Source organism: Passer montanus, unplaced genomic scaffold (genome assembly GCF_014805655.1).
Source record: "Passer montanus isolate IOZ18808 unplaced genomic scaffold, ASM1480565v1 scaffold117, whole genome shotgun sequence".
Lineage (NCBI taxonomy): Eukaryota > Metazoa > Chordata > Aves > Passeriformes > Passeridae > Passer > Passer montanus.
In genome coordinates, this window is record NW_024358389.1 from 421,652 (window position 1) to 442,393 (window position 20,742).

The 20,742-nt window shown below is 59.3% G+C and overlaps 3 protein-coding genes across 5 annotated transcripts; 1 reads left to right on the forward strand and 2 right to left on the reverse strand.

Annotated features, from left to right (window-relative positions):
* Nucleotides 1-259: 259 nt before the first annotated feature.
* VPS25 (vacuolar protein sorting 25 homolog) lies at nt 260-2,928 on the reverse strand. 2 transcript variants are annotated; one of them, XM_039697249.1, is made up of 6 exons: nt 2,592-2,742; nt 2,351-2,496; nt 2,209-2,262; nt 1,812-1,900; nt 1,336-1,411; nt 260-878 (listed from the first exon to the last, which is right to left on the reverse strand). In XM_039697249.1, exons 1-6 carry the CDS (start codon nt 2,636-2,638, stop codon nt 766-768), a joined length of 525 nt encoding a protein of 174 aa, XP_039553183.1. In that variant the 5' UTR covers nt 2,639-2,742; the 3' UTR covers nt 260-765. The 2 variants fall into 2 exon arrangements, with proteins under 2 accessions (XP_039553183.1, XP_039553182.1); XM_039697248.1 differs by having other exon boundaries at nt 2,351-2,928.
* A 98-nt stretch (nt 2,929-3,026) lies between these two features.
* RAMP2 (receptor activity modifying protein 2) lies at nt 3,027-5,519 on the reverse strand. Of its 2 annotated transcripts, XM_039697252.1 has the most exons (5): nt 5,387-5,519; nt 5,099-5,249; nt 3,993-4,103; nt 3,516-3,618; nt 3,027-3,403 (listed from the first exon to the last, which is right to left on the reverse strand). In XM_039697252.1, exons 2-5 carry the CDS (start codon nt 5,157-5,159, stop codon nt 3,148-3,150), a joined length of 531 nt encoding a protein of 176 aa, XP_039553186.1. In that variant the 5' UTR covers nt 5,160-5,249; nt 5,387-5,519; the 3' UTR covers nt 3,027-3,147. The 2 variants fall into 2 exon arrangements, with proteins under 2 accessions (XP_039553186.1, XP_039553187.1); XM_039697253.1 differs by lacking the exon at nt 5,387-5,519 and having other exon boundaries at nt 5,099-5,264.
* A 3,438-nt stretch (nt 5,520-8,957) lies between these two features.
* On the forward strand, nt 8,958-20,482 carry EZH1 (enhancer of zeste 1 polycomb repressive complex 2 subunit). The gene is made up of 19 exons (XM_039697233.1): nt 8,958-9,533; nt 9,875-10,003; nt 10,281-10,400; nt 10,876-10,996; nt 11,659-11,832; nt 12,690-12,792; nt 13,047-13,210; nt 13,979-14,070; nt 14,629-14,803; nt 15,209-15,405; nt 15,809-15,900; nt 16,437-16,477; nt 16,903-17,028; nt 17,530-17,708; nt 18,211-18,306; nt 18,654-18,735; nt 18,854-18,934; nt 19,051-19,135; nt 19,224-20,482. The coding sequence occupies exons 1-19, from the start codon at nt 9,417-9,419 to the stop codon at nt 19,282-19,284; spliced, it is 2,235 nt and encodes a 744-aa protein (XP_039553167.1). The 5' UTR covers nt 8,958-9,416; the 3' UTR covers nt 19,285-20,482.
* The last annotated feature ends 260 nt before the right edge of the window (nt 20,483-20,742 follow it).

The window sequence follows — 20,742 nt, forward strand, 5'->3', positions numbered from 1 at the left end:
CAGCCACAGTGGCACACAGCTTACCCCATCACCTCTGCACAAACCCAGGCACTTCCAGCAGGCTGCACATGCAAATTTAAAGTAAATGTTGTCCTGAGAAGGGCAGCAAGGGTCCCCTTCTCCTTTTTCCTTGTGCTGTTTCCCACCCTGGAGCCACTGCATTTCCCTGGGGCAGACAGGAAATATGACTGAAGGGCAAAAATCTGGTACACTGCTCTGTCTCTGATGGAAAAATAAAGATAGATGAAAACAGCCAGGCTGCTCTATAAATACATCTCCTTTTAATCACCTGAAATTAGTTCCCTGGCTTCCCCCAGCCTGCTTGGCAGCAAGTGCACTTCCTTCTGCCACTGAGGGCTTCCACAGCCAGCCCCTGCTCCTGCCTCAGCCCCTGGCACTGCAGCAGGACTGCAGGACCCAGGCACGTGGCTGCCAGGGCCACAGGGGGACCCTCTGAGGCCAAGCCTGACCAGCCAGCTGGGGCTGCTTCGAGGCCATCCAGGCACAGGGACCAGCAGCAGTCCAGTTTCACTCCTGGGGGGTCCCTCTCAGAAATCCTTCAGCCTCTCGAACACACCAACAGGGAGAACAGACAGACAGAGGAGCTCAGGATATTCCTGAGTCTTTGGAAGGGTTCTCAGACTCATCTTGCCCCGAGAAATCCCAAGATGCAGCTACTTGCAGTCACAGTTTGGGGCCAGGCCCAGAGAGGAACGCCTGGCAGGGGGAGCCCAGCCTGCAGCAGGGAAGGGGAGGAGGCTCCAGTCAGAAGAACTTGACACCCCTGCCATCATCCAGCGTGATGATCTCAGCCTTGTGCTCCTGCTGCAAGGCCTGCAGGGCACGGAGCAGCGTGGCCTCATCCAGGCCATGAAACTCTAGACAAAGATCAACAGGAAGAAAAAAATTAACATCAGGAAAGAAAGAGGTTTGTGAGGTGCAGGGGCAGCGATGCTGAGGGCTCTCAGAGCACCACAGCAAACCCAGTGATGGATGCACTGAGGGGATCACCATCCCTGCTCAGGGAACAGAGCCTGGAGGTCAGCAGACAGCAGGGATGAGTCTCAGCAGCCTGCAAGGCAGAGCTGGAACACAAAACACCCCTCAGCACACCAGATAAAGTGCTAGGCACTGGGGAAGGGAAAATGCAGTTACAGAGGGGGGTGTTGCTGCAAAGTGATAAAAGCCTTTGTACCAATGGTGGGAAAGGGTGAGTTCACACCTGAGATTTCAAAACATTTAATCCACAAGACTGCAATCTGACAATCAGCTGCTGACATTTTCCAATCCAGTGTGCTCTGAAAACCTGCTCCAGAACACGAGCCCCAGCTTTACCTTCATTCTCTGTGTCATCTCCACTGACCAGTTCATACAGCGTGAACACAGAGTTGGTCAGGCCGTTCTTGGACACCTGGAAACACAAAGGCAATACAGCAAATTTCACCCACGTGGCTGCACATCCTTGTCCAAACCTCTCACCCACCCTGGAGCGTGTAAAACTGAGTGTGCACAGCACTTGGTGTGAACCCTGGGGCAGAGGGGTGAGGAGGTGCAGCCTGGGGGAGTGAGGACAGGGCTGCTCCTCCTGCTGTGTGTGCCACAGCTTGGAGCTGGGCCAGGAGTGGTGCTGCCCTGTCCTCACCAGCCTCACACTGCAGCTCCCAGCAGTGCCAGGCTGCTCATGGCTGCTCACCTCTCTGCAACAGAGAGAAGTGCAAGGAGAAAGGCAAAGGCAGCGAGGAAGCAATGTGGTGTTTCCCAAAGAGCAGCCAGGACCCCCATGCTCACAGACACAGCCCCCGAGCTCTCACCCATTGGTAGATGAGCTTTCCCCATTCTTCTGGCCTCTTCCACATGATCAGAAAGCTGGTTTTGTTCTTGTCTAACCACTCCAGGTTCCCTAGAAGCAGTAAGGAACGGGGATTGAAGGGGAGCAGTCAGAAATAAGGATGAAACACGCAGATTTCAGACTCTGCACCCCGAGGCAGCTCCCAGACCAGCCCTGTCCTGTACACTGAATACTGGGGAATCTACAGAATCGATTTCTCTGCCCAGCCCTCCCTTCCCGGCACAGCTGAACCCGCCTGCCTCGGAGAGCCCGGCCCAGACGCGCGGCACGGAGCTGCCCGGTGCCTGAGCCGGTGCCCCCTGCGGGTCGGCAGCACGGACGGACAGACAGACAGACGGATGGACGGACGGGGCACGCACCGTTCTTGCGGAGCTCCTCCAGCACCACCTGGATGGATTCCAGCGGCAGCTTCCCTGGGCGCGGGTTAAGGAGGCGTCGGCGGAGGCGGGGTCAGGGGCGCGGGGGGCACCGGGCACCGGGCACCGGGCACACAAAGGATACGCTGCAGGCGGTGGTTGGCGAAGAGCGGGATGTCCTGGGCCTCCCGCACCGTCATGGCGGGCAGCCGGTGCTCCTGGCTGTAGGCCAGCGCCAGCGCGCACCAGGCCGACAGCTGCTTCTGCCGCGTCTCGCCGTTGGGCTGCAGCCTGCGGGGCCCGGTCAGCACGGGGGCGGCCGGGCACCGGCACCCCCGCTCCCCTCCCCGCTCCCCCGGCCCCAGCCCAGCCCCGGCCGCGCTCACGTGAAGAAGGGAGGGAAGCTGTACTGCCAGGGCCACACGAAGCTCATCGCCTCCGCCGCCGCCGCCGTTACCGGAACCGCCGCCGCCGCTTCCTGCCCCGCCCCGCTTCCGGCCCGGCGGGGCCACGCCCCCGCGGGCCACGCCCCAATGAGACCCCGCCTTTCCTATGCGTGACCACGCCCCCATGAGATCCCGCCTTTCCTCTGTGTGACCACGCCCCCGTGTAGCCCCGCCCCTCCCGGCGGCGGCCCCGGTTCTGTGCCGGTTTTGTGCCCGTTCGGTGCCGGTTCTGTGCCCGTTCGGTGCCGGTTCGGTGCCGGTTCTGGTGCCGGCAAGAAGCTGCCGGCAGACCCGCGCCAGGAGGGCGCTGGCGGCGGGAGCTGGCCCGCGCCGGGCCGTGGAGGGATGGAGCGGCCGAAGAAGCAGCGCCAGGCGTGGGGGGAGAAGCGTTTAATGCCGGTCCGCGGGGTGGGGAAGGCGCGGGGGGAACCGGCTGCGAGGGATGGTGACCCCGGGAGCCCAGCGGCTGTGCCGGGGCCGGGCAGGGAGGGCGGCTCTAAGCCTGCGCCTTGCCGTCCTTGCTGCGCCAGATGACCAGCGTGACGAGGAAGGGGATGAGGCAGATGGGTGCGATGATCATGGCCAGGAGCACGTCCTCGGGCGGGTCGAAGTACACCGGGTGCTCCAGGGTGCAGTTGTGGAAGTAGCGGTGGTGGCTCTGGAAGATGTACTGCTCGGCCAGGGCGTTGGGGTAGCTGTGGTTGAGGCGCTCTGCCCACTCCTCCAGGCAGCGCTGCAGCTCGCTGTAGGGCCTGGAGGAGAGCCGGGGCGGCGGCAGGGGATGGGACACCGGGGGCACACACCCCGCGCCCTGCCGAGTGCCCAGCCCCTGCTGCTGGAGGGGAGGGTCCTGCTGGCCCCTACCTGCTGATGACTTTCCACTCGCACAGCTCCGATGTCATCACGTTCCTCATCAGGTAGACGAAGTAGTCCCAGCAGTGCTGTGTGATGGCGGTGTAATTCCCCTCTGCGAGGAGAGGTGCTGAGCTCGGGCAGCATGCCTCTGCCCGCAGCGCATCATCCCTGCCTGCCCCGGCTGCCAGGTGACACCTGGCATCTGGAGCCCAGCACATGAGGGATGGACCCTACGGCAGCCCTGGGATGCTGCCTGGAGCCTGCAGCAGCCCAGGGCAATGCCAGGGGCAAGAGGGAGGGCAGGCTGCTGCTGACTGCCGCCACTGTAGGCAGTGACAGTGACAGTGACAGCTTCATGGCACAGGCCAGCTGTTTTTGGGATGGCTTGGAGAAAGAAGGGGTCATTCTGTGGCACAGGGCCAGCCCTGGCCAGGGCACCATTTGTCCTGCAGTGCTGCCCGGCCCTCACTGGGCCCCAACACTCACCCATGGACTGGGCTGTCCAGTTGGAGGTGGCCGTGGGTGGGCTTGTCCCAGTGCCCTGGCTGAAGCTGGTTGTCACGGCGTCCGTGTGACAAAGGCCAGTCCCCAGGAGCACTGCAGAGGGAGGGACACAGGGTGAGAGGGGACACAGGGTCTGGGGGGAGGATAAGGATGCTGACAGGGCTCATGCACAGGAGCTGCCCTGGCAGAGGCTGGGTCTACAGGAAATAATTGCTTTTGGGTGTCCCTCAGGGCAGGTGGGGCACAGGAAGCCAGAGTCTGGCACATGCTGGGGCTAGGGCATCCAGCCCTGGGATGGGCAGGGGCTGTGGGGAGGGGCTAGCCAGGCTGCAAGCAGCTATCCAAAGGTTTGGAGGGGCTATTTAGGGGCTACAAACCCTGGAGAATTGCCACAGCATGGGGGAAAATGGGACCCCCACCCATGGGGAGCCAGCGTGTCAGCCGGACAGGGCTGGGGCAGGAAGAGGAAGCACTGGCCACGGCACAGAGCTGCTGCAGAGCCCCTCCGCCTGCCATCAGTCCCACACCCAGCACAGCCTGCCAAGGGCGTGGGGCACGTCTCGCCTGGCCCACGGGAGCCCCGTGGCTCGAGGAAACTGCCCGATCCATCTTCCACCCTCGGCTGTGGGGCACTGATGCTGGCTCCACGCTGAACCGCCGGACTGGGCTCTCCTCGGGCTGCCCGTGGGGAGCTCTGGCACAGCTGGGCACTGCCCACGGGGCGCTGCTGGGCTGGCACACTGGCTGTGCTAAGGGCAGCCCACCCTGTCCCGATCTCTGTCCCTGATGCCCCATCCAGCCCCGCTGCCGGGGCCTGTGTGCTGCTACAGCCCCTCTCCCAGCCCGGGTGTTCACGGGCTCCCTGCCAGGTGGTGGCTGAGCGTGGTGGGAGCTCCCCGCAGCACCTGGTGCTCACCTGCCGAGCTCTCTGGCCGTGTCTGCCCCAGCTAACCCCGGCGCTGACAGTCTGGTCGCATTTTGGGGTGGGGCATGGGGGCGGGCTGAGCCCAGAGCGTGGCCCCGGGCCCCAGGAGCGGCAGGGCGGCCACGTGCGGGGCGGTTCGGGGTGCGGAGCCCCGCGCACTTACCGCAGAGCAGCAGGAGCCCTCGGGAGACGCGGCCGGAGCTCGTGTGCGCGCACGGTGCCATCCTGCCAAAGCCTGCCGGCTAACGACCGGGACAAGGATTTCAATGGAAATAACAGGAAGCAACTCCTTTCCTCTGACAGGGGCAGTTTGACTACAGGAGACGTGTGAAAAATGAGATTGCTCAGTGCTGCTCCGAAGCGGCTCTCCCGGCGGGACCCGGCGCTGTCCCGTGCGGTGCCGGCCCCCGCGGGCATCGCTCCCGCACCCCGGCGCCCGCGCCTCACCCACCGGCCTGGAGGATCCACTCCCTGAGCAGCACGTCCAGCGTTACGAGGCCGCGATTTGTTTACTTGTGTATTTCTCTTTAATCCTGTCTGGGCTGGGTTGTGAAATCCCTCGTCTCCTGCGTGGAGGGCAGGCAGCCCAGCAGCGGGGGGAGTGGACGGGAAAGCACAATGTCCCCGCACGGGTGCTGCCGCCCGGGAATGGGGGCGGCAGCGGGACCCACGGCCCCAAAACCGCAGTTTCTGGTTCAGCCGGGCACCTGCCCCGCAGGCGGCACTGCCGGGGCAGCCCCGGCTCCTGCCCATGGCCAGGGAGAGGAGGGTGGTGACACAATCTACCCCCAGGCACGAGGCCGAGGAGGTGGGGAGAGGTCAGACACTTGGCCGACCCTGCCAGTCCTTGGCCCCAGCGCCTTCCTCCTGCGCTGCCCAGCCTGGCGCCTGCCTGACTCTGCCAGAGCCCCCCTTCCTGGAGCAGGGGCCCATGTTCCCCCCACTGGGGGTGGCATTCCTACACAGGACCTTTCACGGCTGGCCGGGGCAGAGCGCAGCCCAGAGCCTCCCCTTTAGCCGCCTGCAGGGACCGGAGTGCGGGGCAGGGCAGCTCGGAGGGACCCTCCCCGCTGCGGATCGCGCTGCGCTTCAGCTCCCCAGCAAAGGTCCTGGCAGAGCTGCCTGGTGCTTCCCAGGCGGCAGCAGCCACCTTCTGCGGGCGAGTGGCCGCATCTGGAAGTCATCCCCAGCGCTCCAGTGGCCGCAGGGCTGGAGCCACTGGTCCCTGTTTCTGGTGGAGCCTCCAGCCGGGTGGCAGGAGCCTCTGCCAGGGAGACACCCAATGATCTCAGCACGGCCCCAGGGCAGGGACGGCCGCCCCCCTCCTGGGGCGTCCGGAGGGGATGGGCAGGGACAGGACGGTGGCTGCCTGCCAAGGGCTTGGGCTCCCCACCCAGCCTGGCATCCCTGGCGTTCCCTGCCAGCCCCAGCCTGGGGTGCTGAGGAAGGGGATCGACCCATGCAAGCTCTGTGACTCTTCTCCCAGAGGTCCCCCAGGCAGATGCAGCATCTGGAGCTCTGTGCCCAGCCTCTCCTCGTGCCATGGGACCCACTCCGTGCCCAGGGAATCCCAAGCTCCCCATCCCTGCTCTGAGGACTGCCCTCAGTCCTCTCCTCCCACTCATTAGCTGCCAGGACTGGGAGGGAAGAGGGCTGTCACTGGCCCCTCAAAGACTGGGGGCACGCAGGAGATGGGGTTCTCCCAGCTCCTCCCTGGGGTTTGAACCCCTTTCTGGGCTCTGCTTAGTGTGAGGTTCTGCAAGGGGCACGAGGCAGCCAAGCCCCTTGGCCACAGCCACACTGCCCAGCTTGGGGAGCCTGGCCTCTGTGCAGCTGGTCAAGTATTCAGCGTGGACCTGCAGAAAGAAGGTGTCGATGGCCCCAGGCCAGGGCAGGTGAGCAGCTGGGTGCCACTGGAGAGCTCGCTGTAGGTGCAGCAGAGGGGACAGCATGAGGCCAGCCTGCAGGGCTGGGGGCACACCCCTGTGATGCCCTGCTCCGAGTGTGCATGTGGCACTGCTGGGGTGATGCTGACCCATCTGCTGATCTCGTTCCAGTGGCAACAACTTCCCTTGGGAGTGGCCATGAGGGTGGCATGGAAAGGGGCCCAGCAGCAGAGGGATATCCAGCCCTGGTAGGTGTCCTGGCAGTGGGCTGGCACCACCAGCACCTCCAGAGGTCCAGCAGTGCACCAGACAGACCCTGGGGTGTCACTCCACTCCCAGCTCTCTCCCCTAATTGTGGTTTCAGGAGGGCTGTTTGGGGTCACCCCTGGACTCTGCCCAGGATGAGGCAGGCACTCTGTTGTGCAGTTCAACACACAGCCCTAGGGGTCCCACATCAGGGCTGCCTGTGACTGTGGGGCTCCATGGGATCAGCCAAGCCAGGAGTGAGCTCTGAGCCCCTGCAAGCCCAGCACAGACTGCACAGGTCTCACCCAGCTGGATGAGGAGGACAGCCAGGATGGCAAGAGGGCAGCTCTGCTCACCATCCTCATCCAGTAGCCACCCAGAAGGACAGACTGTGCCACTGGTGGTGGTGGGACCTGTGGGACCATGTGAGGTCCAAGGGGTGCTGGACATTGCCCTGCCAGTGGTAGAGCCCCCACCATAGGGCTGCTGCAGAAGCTAGGGCTGGAGCCACATGGGATATGGCACCTTCATCCTTGAGATCCCCGTGCTCAGTGTTCCCATGGCCTGCAGCAAGGAGGCACAGGATGCCAGGGCTGCACAGCCAGGAACAGCCCCCGCGCCCAGCTGCTGGTCCCAGTACATCAGAGACCCCTCCTCCTCCTCCCAGGCTGAGCACAGCTGAGGTGACTAGGCTAAGGGAGCAGAGGGCTCCTGGCTCTGCCTCGGCCCTTGCAACCTGGAAGAGAAATTTCTGAGCCAACACCTGCCCTGGGGACAGACAAATGTGTGGCAAACCCTGCTGAGAGATCCTCAGAAAGAAGTCCAGGAGGGGCCAGGCGAGCTGTACAGCTGCACTGGGCCAGAGGAGAGAAACAGGCCAGGGGCTCTGTGGGGACTCGCTGCGTGCCAGACCCGTGCCCAGCCTGGGGCTGCCCGTGCAGCACCCGCGGGAGAGAGACAGGAGCGGGCAGCAGAGCAGCGCTAGCCCGGGGAGCATCCTCATCCTCCCGGCAGCCGGGCTGGGGCTCCCCGGGCACCCAACCCCGGACCCCGGCCCGTCCCAGCGCTGTCCGCCCGCTCCCGAGCCAATGCCCGGCAGGGTCGGGGGACGCCGGGCGGGGTGCAGGGCTGCGGGCCGGCCCCCATCGACCCCCGCAGCCACCCTGCCGGAGCCGCGGGGGTAGGGTGCCCGGGGCAGCCGGCACTCGGCGCGGCGGACGGGGCCCCCGCCGGGGCAGAGGCGGCTCGGGCCGCTCCCGGCGCCGGGGCCCCCGGGGCAGGAAAGCAGCCGCCAGCAGCGCTTCCTGCCCGGCGCCGCCGCCGGGAGGCCCGGCCGTGGGGTCACAGGGACGCGGGACCACCGGGACGGCTCGTCGGGGAGCGCGGCCATGCCGGGCAGGGCTGGCCCGGGGCCCGCAGGGCGGTGGAACCGGGCGGGAACGGCGCCGTCCCGCCAAGCGCTTCCCGCGGGACCCCAACAGGAGCCGGGAGGGCCCAGGCACAGCGGGATGGGCGGGCACGGCACCGAGCCGCCGAGTTTAACCCGCTCTCCACAGCCGACAGGGGTGTCCTCCAGGCTGGAACGGGTCCGCTCTGCCGGAGCGGCCCATGAGCCCCGGCGGCACCACCGGCACCGGCGGCGGCGACGCGGGAGGGAGCGGGGACGTGAGGGACGGGGCGGGGCCTGGGATGCGAGGGGCGGGGCCTGAGGAGGTGAGGGGCGGGGCCTGGAGATGAGGGACCGGACCCGGGGCGGGCCGAGGCGGGGCCCGGGGCCTGAGGCGGGCCCGGGGCCTGAGGCGGGCCCGGGGCGATCCGGGGCGGAGTCCAGGGAGNCGGGCGGGGCCGGGGGGTCCCGGGGCTTCCCGGGGTTCCCGGGGGGTGGCGGGTTCCCGTGGTACCAGCCGGGCCCTGGGGACAGGGACTTGCGGGGCTGGGGCCCGCTGCCCCGGCCCGGCGGCTCGCTGCGGTTCGTGTTGGCGGAGCTGGGGCGCGCTCGGGCCCGGCCGGGGCGGCACGCAGGGCGGCTGGAGTGCAGCCGCGGCTTTCCGGCGGCGTGTCCCGGGGGAGGGCGGGGACCCGAGCAAGCCCCGGGCTCACGTCTGCCCCGGGGGACAGCACGGGCGGTTCTGGTCAGCGCCGCCCGTCGCTGCTGCTGTCCCGGGCCTGTCCGTGCGCTTCGGCTGGGGCTGTTCCGCAGTCAGGAGCGCTGCAGAACGAAGGCTTGGTTTAAGTCTGTGATGCATAGAGTGTTTTCCCCATCCACAGGGACTTTTTTCAATCATCACTTGTTTCGGGGTTGAGCTCGCCGTTATTTAATGTTTATTCTTTCTGTGCTGTTACAGAAAAATGGAAATCGCCACTCCTCCGACATCCAAGTGCATCATGTACTGGAAAAGGAAAGTCAAGTCCGAGTACATGCGTCTGCGGCAGCTCAAGAGGTTCCAGGCAAACATGGGAGCAAAGGTACAGCCACAGCAAGGGCTGGGCTGGGATGCCCCAAAGAGGCTTCATTTCAGCTCAGAGTGTCTGAGTGGTGCCAGAGGGTGTCAGCAGGGTGAATTGATAAGCTGTGCTTGACTTGCAAGCTGGATCAATGGGAAGATGCCACTTCTGTGCTCTGTCTTGTGCTGTGTGGGCAGCAGCTGTCACACACACAAGGCCATTGAACAAGCACTGGTGTAACTGCAGCAGGAGAGCTCATTTCCAGTTGTTTTTTACAGCATCTCCTTGCTGAACCTTTCAGTGCTGTGGGAGTTCTTCAATGGGTTTTCTTAAGTTTTGAGAGCTCCTCTCTCTCCTTTCAGGCTCTGTTTGTGGCCAACTTTGCGAAGGTTCATGAGAAGACTCAAATCCTTAATGAAGACTGGAAGAAGCTTCGAGTGCAGCCCGTGCAGCTGATGAAGCCAGTCAGTGGGCACCCGTTCCTGAAACAGGTGTGCAGAGGAAAAGGGCCAGCATCAGCAAGTGGGGACTGGAGCCAGGACTCTGCAGGGGGCTGTGGGGATATGGATGAGTTTTTGTCTGTGTTGGCCATGCCTCACACTTGTGGAATGCAGAAATGGACAAAAAGTACCCCCAAGGCTTTTTCCTGTGATGGAGTCCACTGAGTGCATGTGGGGCTTCTGTGTTTGTCCTGAATTCAGTTTTCCTCAGGCTGTGGCTGCCTCCCAGAGTGGTTCCTCACTGACCTTCTCTGTGCTTGTATTCCAGTGCACTGTTGAGAGCATTTTCCCAGGATTTTCAAGCCAGACACTGTACATGAGGACCCTGAACACAGTGGCACTGGTGCCCATCATGTACTCCTGGTCCCCTCTTCAGCAGAATTTCATGGTACGTGGGAAGCACGGGGTCTCAGTGAGGTCAGCATCTGATTGTTAGCCAGCTGGGAAGTGGTTTCAGGCAACATCTGCTTGACAGGTGATGAAGTGTTGCTTTAGCTGCTTGTTTTGTGGAATCCCAGCCAGCCTTGTGTCCACACTACCTCACCAGGTAGTCTCCTTTACATGTGGCTTCTTGACAGCATCACCATTGCTTCACAGAATTTAAACAGTAAATATGTTTTTGGGAGGTTTTGTTTGTTTGTGTTTTTTTCCTAAGACTTTTATTTCCCTTTACATTAAGAGTTTTATTTTTTAGGCAGGTCCTTTGGTTTGTGACTGGGTTACAGTGGGATATCACTGATGTGTCAGTGATGAGACATGTGAACCTTTGCTGTGCAGGTCTGAGGGACCAGAGCAGCCTTGGGCACAGCCCCGTTGGGGTCAGCAAACACTGCTTTTCTGAGTTGTGTCTGATCTCTCTTCAGGTGGAGGATGAAACAGTCCTGTGCAATATCCCCTACATGGGTGACGAGGTGAAGGAAGAAGATGAAACTTTCATTGAAGAGCTTATTAATAACTATGATGGCAAAGTTCATGGAGAGGAAGGTAACCTGGGAGCAACCAGCTCTGTCCACTCCAGGCCAGGTTGGATGGGGCTGGTCTGTCCATGGCAGGGGTGGAACAATATGAGCTTTAAGATCCCTTCCAACCCAAACTTTCATACGGTCCTGTGATTCAGTCTCTTGCAAATAACATACCCAAGTAGTTCAGAAGTCAAAAGGTGGCAGCAGCAACCAGCTTTTCTGTGGGAGCTCTCTAAGCAGGATGGTGCCTGCCTTCTCCTTTGCAAGGGCACATTCCTGCCTTTGGGTACCTCACTCCATTTTAATGCCTGGAGTGCTCTGGAGCCAGTCCTCCTGTGTACAGGGATTCATTCACAGGCGTCCTCTGGGATGCTGGAAATGTGCTGGAGGGGGAGTAGCTCAGCAACCCTGTTCTGCTTGTTGCCTCAGCCAAGAGTTTAATCAATGAAAAGCACTGCCTGCCCCATCACAAAATTGCCCAGCGGGGAGGAAGACAGGGGAAACTGGTGTGGGCTGTCCCCAGATTGCTGAAAATGATACACCACTACTGACTTTAGTGCTAAAATCCCACTTACCCCAAAAAAACTGAGAGAAGGGCTGGTGGGTAGCAGAGCACATAGGCTTGTGGTTTGCCATGGCAAGAAATGAGAAAAAGGCTGGCACTGCCACTTCTGTGTGTTTCAGAAATGATCTCAGGGTCAGTCCTCATCAGTGATGCCGTGTTCCTGGAGCTAGTGAATGCTCTGAATCAGTACTCGGACGAGGAGGAGGAAGGACACAATGATTCTGAGGTGAAACAGGAGGATGGGAAAGAGGAGCTGCCAGTGACAAGGAAAAGAAAGCGAATTGCAGTGGAAGGTGGGTTTGCCCCCAGAGAAGTGAAGATTATGCTGGTCACATTTCTGTTCTGCCCCACCTGAGCACTGGGCATCCCTCTCCTGCCATCACTGGGTTGTTAATGTGCCAAGAGTAGTTCCAGCTTGACAAGTTCTGTAGCAGAAGGGAAATGGTTTGTTTTCACTGTCCACTGTGCACAGCGGAAGAAATCACGATCCAGAAGTGTGGTGAGAAGTTATTTAGATGAGTCATCTGAAAACCCACTTTGTGGTGAGATTAGCAGAGCTGGGTGTTATCTGAGAGACTATGGGATGTTTTCAAGTGCTGGTCTGGCAGACACCTGTCAGGGAGGTGGGGGTGAATCTGTTTCTGTGGGAGGCAGGGAGGTGGATGTTTTCAAATCCCTTCCAGACCTGCTTTCCATGTATTAGTGTTCCTCTTCCCTCTCCTGTGCCACCTGGAGCTCTTGTTGCCTAGAGGAAGCTCTGGTTTGTGGGATTTTCTTGTGTCCTTGATGACCTTCTGAATGCTGATGAGTAATTTTATCTTTGTGCTTAAGTGATGTGGGCAGCACAAACACCAACACTTCTGTGGATGTAGAAAAGCATTGTCTGCAAGTTCTGTCGTGGCAGAAATAAACAGTAATTTGGCTTAAGAAAAGTTGGTACTTCCAGCAGTACACTGTGCTGCACTGAAAGTGTCCTAGCACTGCTTCTGGGAATACCTCAGCGTGGTGGCAGGACACAGGGTTTATCTGTTGTGCATGGGATTACATTTCTGCCTTAAAATACAATCCTGAGCATCTCTGGAATTGCTCTGTACAAGAAGGGAAGATCCAGCCACATCAGCTTGTCTGAAGAATTGTGTTTTCTTTGTAGGTAACAAGAAGTGTTCAAAGAAGAGGTTCCCCAATGACATGATATTCACTGCTATTTCTTCCATGTTTCCTGAGTATGGCTTCCCAGAGGATATGAAAGAAAGGTAGAAAATGCCTGCACTGGTTGTCTGTTCCCTTTCTTAGCAAGAGTTGAAACCTTTGTATCAGAGACCAGCACTGTGGGCTGGCTGGGCCACAAAGCTCAGTGCCTGCAGGCTCTGTGAGCAGAGTGTGTTGAGCATTACAAACTGCAGTTTGGCCTTGAGGTACCTGTGCCAGAGCCCAATGGGCCCAGACGGTGCTGTAAAGCTTCACAAATGAGAAAAGCACATCCCTGCGTGTTTGTGTTTGTCAACAGGTACCGGGAGCTGACAGAGGTGTCAGACCCCAACGTGCTGCCCCCACAGTGCACTCCCAACATCGACGGGCCGTGCGCCAAGTCGGTGCAGCGGGAGCAGTCCCTGCACTCCTTCCACACCCTCTTCTGCCGCCGCTGCTTCAAGTACGACTGCTTTCTGCATCGTAAGTGCCGCCTCAGCCGGACGCTTCCCTAGAGCCCTTTCTCCTCAGTTTTCCTCTGCACGCCTTGCTTAGTCCGTGCTGGAGCCTCTGGAGGGTGGTGCCTCATGAGTTTGCAGTGGGGCCTTAGGAGCTGACAGGTGCCCAGAAGCCTTTTGTGCAGCCGGCTCCACTCTTTGCTCCCACGGACGGCAGACCGACGTGCGAGGCCGTGGCCGTCCCCTCTCCGCGCTCAGCCCGCCGCCTCCGAGCTCCCGCCACTTTGTGCAGTAGTCCTGCCACCACCAGACTTTGCTCTTGCTTTGCAGAAGCTCGTCAGTGAAAGGCATGAATGTTTCACTGCCAAAGTCTGGACATGCCCCTGTGTTTTGTTGCCTCCCTGGAACTTACAGCTTCGTCTTAGTCATGTTCCTGCGGTTGGTCCTGCCAAAGCCTTTTGGATACTGATTAGCTGCTGGACCTGCTGTTCTCCAGGTCTTAAGGGCTTCTTTGGGAAGTCACAGGACTTTTTCCAGTGAATTATTTATTAAAATATATAATATTAATATGATGTGGTCTTTTTGTTTCAGTGTGAAAGCTGATCCTTCTCCTTTGGCCTCTCCTTCCCAGCCTGCCTTGTCCCCGTTGTGGGTTGGAGCAGGGTTACCCTGTGGGTCTGGCCTCACTGCCAGGGGAACCCTCAGGCCCACAGGCTCCTGCTTCCTGTCCCTTGCAGAGTGGGGGGAGACTCTTGGAGAATGCTAATAGTAAAGATAACTGTTACTTTTTCAGCTTTTCATGCTACTCCTAATGTGTACAAACGAAAGAATAGAGAGACCAAGATTGAGCCAGATCCTTGCGGCGCAGACTGTTTCCTCTGGCTGGTATGTTTCTGTGTCACTGCTTTAGAAACCATGGGAGAAGTGCCCTGGCCAGCTCTGCTCTACAGAGATATGTGGATCTTTTTCACAACTTGGATGATTTTTTCAGAATTGGTTCTGGTCCTTGTTGGATTCAGAGGAGCATGAATGCAAATGCAGACCTTACCAGATGCGTATTATAGCAGCTCACCAATAAAGACTAATTCCAGAGCTGGCAAATGGGAAATTGTATGACAGATGATTTATCTGGAGTCAGTGCAGTGTTAGAGAAATTAAGCCCGTGCTTAGGAGCAGAGCGAGAAGTCAGGAGGATCCAGAGGAGTGGGCTGGGGGTTCAGGCCAGGGAGCCTCTGCTGACTGGGCAGCAATGCCAAAGGGAACAAAGTGGGAACATGAAACACAAGCAGCTGGTTTGGCACTTGCTGAAGGCACCACACATGGCCAGCTTCTTCTACCTGCTCTTGGTGGTGGCAGGACAGGGCTTGTCCCTGGGCCTGTGGAAAAGCCTTCCTGCATTCCCTGGTTATCTGTCACCTGTCTTGTCTTCTGCTCTGCTTGCAGGAAGGAGCCAAGGAGTTTGCTGCACTGCACAACCCCCGATCCAAGTGCTCGGGCCGTCGCCGCCGGCGGCACCACGTGGTGGGTGCATCCTGCTCCAGCACCCCGGCTGTCACGGAGACCAGGGAGGGCGACAGCGACCGGGACACGGGCAACGAGTGGGCCTCTAGCTCCTCGGGTATGGTGCCAGTCCTGAGACACCCCGCTCCTCCCTGTGAGGGCAGGCAGCTCCTCGCAGCTGGAGTTCTCCCAGCCTCCCCTCTGCTTCCTGCACAGCTGGAGGATTTGGAGTTAGCAGTCAGTGTTCCCAGCAAACCTGAGGGACACCAGCCCTGCCCTTGCTGCTGTGGGACTCACTGTCCTCTCCCAGGAAGGAGGAATGTTGCCAGGCAAAGCAAGAGCTTTGCTGGGACCTGCAAAGCCCAGAGCGAGCCCTTGGCTCCTGAGCACTGTGCCTGGCCAGAAGCAGGAGTGTATGGCTGGGAGTGCATTGCAGGGTTGCAGGGCACTAGGGGGTGACCACTGCCCCCCAGAGCCATGATGGCCAGGGTGTGTTTGGCTTACCATCTGCCTTTCCTGCCAGAGGCCAACTCCCGCTGCCAAACCCCCACGAAGCAGAAGCTGAGCCCGGCCTCCTCCCAGCTGTTTGCAGTGGAGACGCCACAGGAGCCCGTGGAGTGGACAGGAGCCGAGGAGTCCCTCTTCCGTGTCTTCCATGGCACCTACTTCAACAACTTCTGCTCAATTGCCAGGCTGCTGGGGACAAAGACCTGCAAGCAGGTGGGTGCCCAGAGCAGGCAATGCAGTAAGAGAGGGGCCAGGGCCAGAGCCACTGCCTGTTGGTTTTATTTCTCTACAAACCTCCACGAGGAAGGTGCCACATCAATGCTTTTGGAGCTCAGGGTGTTACTCTGCAGCAGTGCTGCTGTTGGCAGAGTGAGCCCTGTGTGCTGGTATTGTGGGTTCCCTCCCATGTCACAGTGTCACAAATGAGTGTGTGGGCACTCATTTTCCAGGCAGGAGGAGGCAGTGTGCCGTAGACAGGAAAATGGGGCAGAGCTGCTGCTCTCTGGGCTCAGGCCTGAGAGCCTTGCTGTGCTTACTCACACTCTCCTTATGCTTTTGATAAAACAACTTGAGTGCACCAAACTTGTTTCTTCTTTTTGCTTGTGTTCTTTGGTAGGTCTTTCAGTTTGCAGTGAAGGAATCGCTTATAACAAAACTGCCAACAAATGAGTTAATGAATCCATCCCAGAAGAAGAAAAGAAAGCACAGGCAAGTGTTGGACAAGCTTGTTTTGTTCTTAAAATGCAACCAGATCTGCTGCTTTTTGTGCCAACGCATTCCTGGTAATCCCCATCTGGCTCCCATCTGTGTGCATGTCCTGCTGTCACATGTGGCTGCTGGTGCTGCTGCTGGGTGCTGGCCCTGGCCCAGCTCCAGGGCTGCTGCTCTGCCTGGGGGCTCAGTGGCCCTGCAGCCCCAGGCTCAGCTCGAGGAGAGGGCAGCACTGGCTGCTGGTCCTGGTGCCATTTCCCTAACAGCAGCCTCAGCCTCAGCTCCCTGACTTGTAACCCACTTTGTGTGTTGGTCTCAGTGTGTCCAGTATTATTCTGGCTCTGGTGTTTGGCTTAAAGAGCTGCTGCAGCTGCATCACTCTCCTCTCTCTCCACTTTATGGTGGCTGCTGATTATTAATGCATGAATCTGCCAGGCCCATCTCTGCTGTGCTGGCTGCTGGTGCTGAGCAGCGCTGGCTGGCTCTCCCTGATGGCTTACACATCCTCTCAACCTTCTCTGCTCCTTTTGCAGGCTGTGGGCTGCACACTGCAGGAAGATCCAGCTGAAGAAAGGTAGAGTGGGCTGTGGCTGTGTCTTGGGAGGTTTGCAAGGGTTGAGTTCTCCAGCAGGATGGCCGTGTCCTGTTCACCAGCCTGGCAGGTCCAGCAGCATGGAGGGAGTGACTGCCCCTGGCCAGGCTCCTTGGGGGGCCAGGGACATCATGGCCATCCCAGTGCCCACTGAGGCTGCATGTGCAGCAGAGTTTGCTGCAGCAGGGGAGGCTGAGGGCAGTTTGCAGCCCTGCTGTGGGCTGGGCAGTGGGCAGTGAGCACAGCCATGTGTGTGTCTGTGGGAGCTGGGTGCTGCCAGGCTCCCTGCCCAGTGCAGGCAGATGGGCAGCTTGCACCTTCTTGGCTCCAGTGCCCTGCACTTGCTGCTTTGAAAAGATTCCTGCAATGTGCAGCTTCCAATCTTGGCATTTCTCTTCTTGTTCTAGATAATTCACCAACCCAGGTGTACAACTACCAGCCCTGTGACCACCCCGAGCATCCCTGTGACAGCTCCTGCCCTTGCATAATGACTCAGAATTTCTGTGAGAAGTTCTGCCAGTGCAACCCTGACTGTAAGAAGAGGTCAAGGACTATTGGGCAGGAAAGCAGCCAGCTCTCCTGGCACAGAGCACAGGGAGGGTGCAGAGCTGGGGCTTGCAGGGTGCCTGCTTTATTCCTGCAATTGCTGCTCTGTCCATCCACAGCAGTTCTGTTAGCAGCCTGTTAAAAGTCCAAAGAAAAATGGTTCTATGCTGTTGGCAGATGAGAGACACTCCTGTTGCACTCCTGTTGGTGCTCATCCCTGTGTGTGTGTCCTGTGGGTGCTGCTGCTGGTCCCTGTGAGCAGGATGTGCCTCCAGCAGTTAGGCTGGGCGCTGGGTCACTGCTCTGCTATGTTTATTTATCCTATCTGGGCTCCCATTCCCAGCTCTGCAGTGGAGAAAACAGCCAGAGTTTATTGTGTCCCTGCTCAAGATCTGGCTGGGGAGGAGCAGTTGGGGCAGAGACCCTGCATGGCCCCTCTGTTCTCTGCCAAACCTCACAGTGCACACCCACGGTGTGTGTTGCTCCAGGTCAGAACCGCTTCCCGGGCTGCCGCTGCAAGACCCAGTGCAACACCAAGCAGTGCCCCTGCTACCTGGCTGTGAGGGAGTGTGACCCTGACCTCTGCCTCACCTGTGGTGCTTCAGAGCACTGGGACTGCAAGGTGGTGTCCTGCAAGAACTGCAGCATCCAGCGAGGCCTCAAAAAGGTATTGGCAGCAGTGTGGCAGGGGCTGCCTCAGAGCAGAGCTGACACACTGCTGTTGCTGCTGTGTGTGGAGGGGCAGCAGCTTCCCTGGAGCTGCCAGAGGGTCTGGAAAAGAAGCTGCTCTGCTCTGGGTCTCTGCAGTACTTATCTGGAGTAGGGATTGTAGAAGTGAAAATCAGGAGGAATTGCGGATGTGAAAATCAGGAGATGGGAGTTACATGAGGAATGGTGAGAGCAAGAGAGTGCATAAAGTGGCTCTAGAGAAAGATTTAGTCTTGAATTCTACTGGTCAGAGCAAGGAATTGAGCATTATAAAGAAGGGAAAAGTTGCAAATTTGTGTGTGTCAGGTCCTGTGCAGCTCCATGTCATGGTGTAGGGAGCTGTGTGTCACCATAACAAGGGCATGCTGGATGGACACTGGCTCCCTGCTGCCCCCATGACCTGTGTGCTGTGAGGTGCTGTACCTGCCAGCTCTCCCCATTTCCTCTCATTTTGGTTCCAGCATTTGTTGCTGGCCCCATCAGACGTGGCTGGCTGGGGGACTTTCATCAAGGAGGCTGTGCAGAAGAACGAGTTCATCTCCGAGTACTGCGGGGAGGTCAGTGCTGTGCCTGTGCTGCTGGCCAGGCACACGGGGGCTGTGTGTGCTGGGAGAGCTTCCTCTGGCTGCAGGGTCAGCTGCCTTCCCTGGCCCAGCTGTGCCCATGGAGATGGAGCCCTGTGCTGTCTGGGGACACATCTCAGTACTTGTGGCCCTCCACTGTGGAGGAGCATGTTGTATGTGTGCTGCTGCCTGAGAGCCCTGCTCTGGCCCTGCCCCATCCCTGGGAGCCCTGGCAAGCTCCTGAGGTGGGAGGGAGAGCAGGAGGGTGTTCCCAGGAGGCAGCCCTGGAACCTGGCTCAGGCCTCAGCTGCTGAGTCTCTCAAGGTGATCTCCCTCTACAGCTCATTTCACAGGATGAGGCTGACAGGCGAGGAAAGGTCTACGACAAGTACATGTCCAGCTTCCTCTTCAACCTCAACAATGGTAACTTCTGAGGTTTCCAGGGGTGGAGAGACCAGGTGGGCATGCTCAGCCCACCTCTTGCCTGGGTGACAGGCCTGGCCTTACACTGTGGTTTCCTTATCTTTTTATTTTTAAATAGATTTTGTTGTTGACGCTACTCGCAAAGGAAATAAAATCCGCTTTGCCAACCACTCAGTGAACCCCAACTGCTATGCGAAAGGTGAGGTCCCCCTGCCCAGCCAGGCCAGGCAGGACATGGTGCTCTGAGAGCTCCAGCCCAAGCTGGGGCTGCACATTGCTGATGTTGCATCTCTGAAGTTGCATCTCTGGTTGCAGTCGTGATGGTGAACGGTGACCACCGCATTGGCATCTTCGCCAAGAGAGCCATCCAGGCAGGAGAGGAGCTCTTCTTTGACTACAGGTACCTTGGCCAGTGGGCACCTTGGGCTGCAGATCTGTGCTGGTTTGTGGGGGGAGCATTGCTGCAGCCATGACCTCCTGTCCTGTAGGTACAGCCAGGCAGATGCCCTGAAGTATGTCGGCATAGAGAGGGAGACGGACATCATCTAAGCTCTGGGGTGGTTCTGGCACACCTTGCTGCTGCACCTTGTAAGCAATGCCATGTTTGCTTCACGCTGACATGACTGCTGCTGTTCCTGCTGCTGTGTGTGTCACAAGTGCTACTTTCCATCCAGACACCAGAGAGACTCGGGGCAGGAGTGTAAGCAGCCCCTGGGCCATGGCTGTCCCAGGGTGGTTCCCCTCTGCCCCAGCTGGCTGGGAAATGGGGACTGCCCAGCTGTGGCTGGAGTGGCACCAAGGGATGCCTGGGGATGGGAGAGCAGCACTATGCAACATGATACTTTGAGTAGGGGTGCCACTGAGCTGGGTAGAGGATGATGTTACAGTCACTGCCTCTTGTGACCCAGGGGAGGCTTCTCAGAAACCTTCCTTGGGCTTTGTGACCCCCTGCCCTGGGAATAAAGGGGAAATATTCTCTGGCAAGGTGAGGTTTAGCCTTGCACTCCATGCAAAAAAGAAAGAAAAAAGCACTTTAAACTAATCCTCAGCTGGTGGCTGGGTCCTGTATTTTGGGGTGGAGGGACTGCAGGCATCTCAGGTGTCTTGCATCTGTCAGCTCCTCTGCTGGGATGTTGCTCCAGGCCTGGGACAGGGCAGGCTGGATGGGGTCTGGGGTGACCTGAAGGTTGGGGCTGTCCCCTGAGAGCCATATACGCCACCAGCCTCCTGCCTGGCCTGGTGCTGGGTGCTGGGCTGTGCTCCCAATGTCCAGGGCTGGGTTCCCAGGATGACATGGGGAGCCTGGCTGAGCCCTGACCTGGCTCCAGGACCCCAGCCTGCTTCCAGCTGTTCAGTCCAGGAACACACAGAGGTGCTGGGTTTGCCTGGGAGCCAAGCCCTCCCTGGCCCAGCCCTCACCATACTTTCCCAGTCCCCTGCCACGGCAGGCCAGGCTGTCTGTCTGTCCTTCCCGTTGTCCACGATGGCCCCCTGGAGCATGGAGGTGTTTAGGTCTGTCTGGAGCAGTGCTTGTATCCCAGCACCTGCCTGAGCCTTGCTCCCTGCCACCTCCATCCACCCAGCTCCTGCCAGCCCTGCTCTTGCCTAAGCGTCTTCTGCCACTTCGGCCATATCTGCACTATGCCAGGCTTGTGTCTGTGGTTTGTTGACGGTGAATAATGGTAATAATAATGCACTTTAATTAACATGGCTTGTAGCCTTTGTCATAATAAAGTGGTAGCAAAGACCCTCCCCTGCTCCTGGCCTCTGTTACCCTGGGCAGCAGTCTGTCCCCAGACTGTCCCCTGCCTGCTGGGCTCAGTCTGGCTGTCCCCAGCGTGGCTGCCAGGGTCCAGGGGGGACAGAGTGACCCGGTGCTGCCAGCTGCCTGTATCCCACTGGCTCAGGGTGGGAAGGGAGCAGAGGTGTGTGGTGGGGAGAGCAGGACATGATGTGTGTGTGCAGCAGCAGCTGAGCTGCCTCTACCCCAGCTCACTACACCCTGCA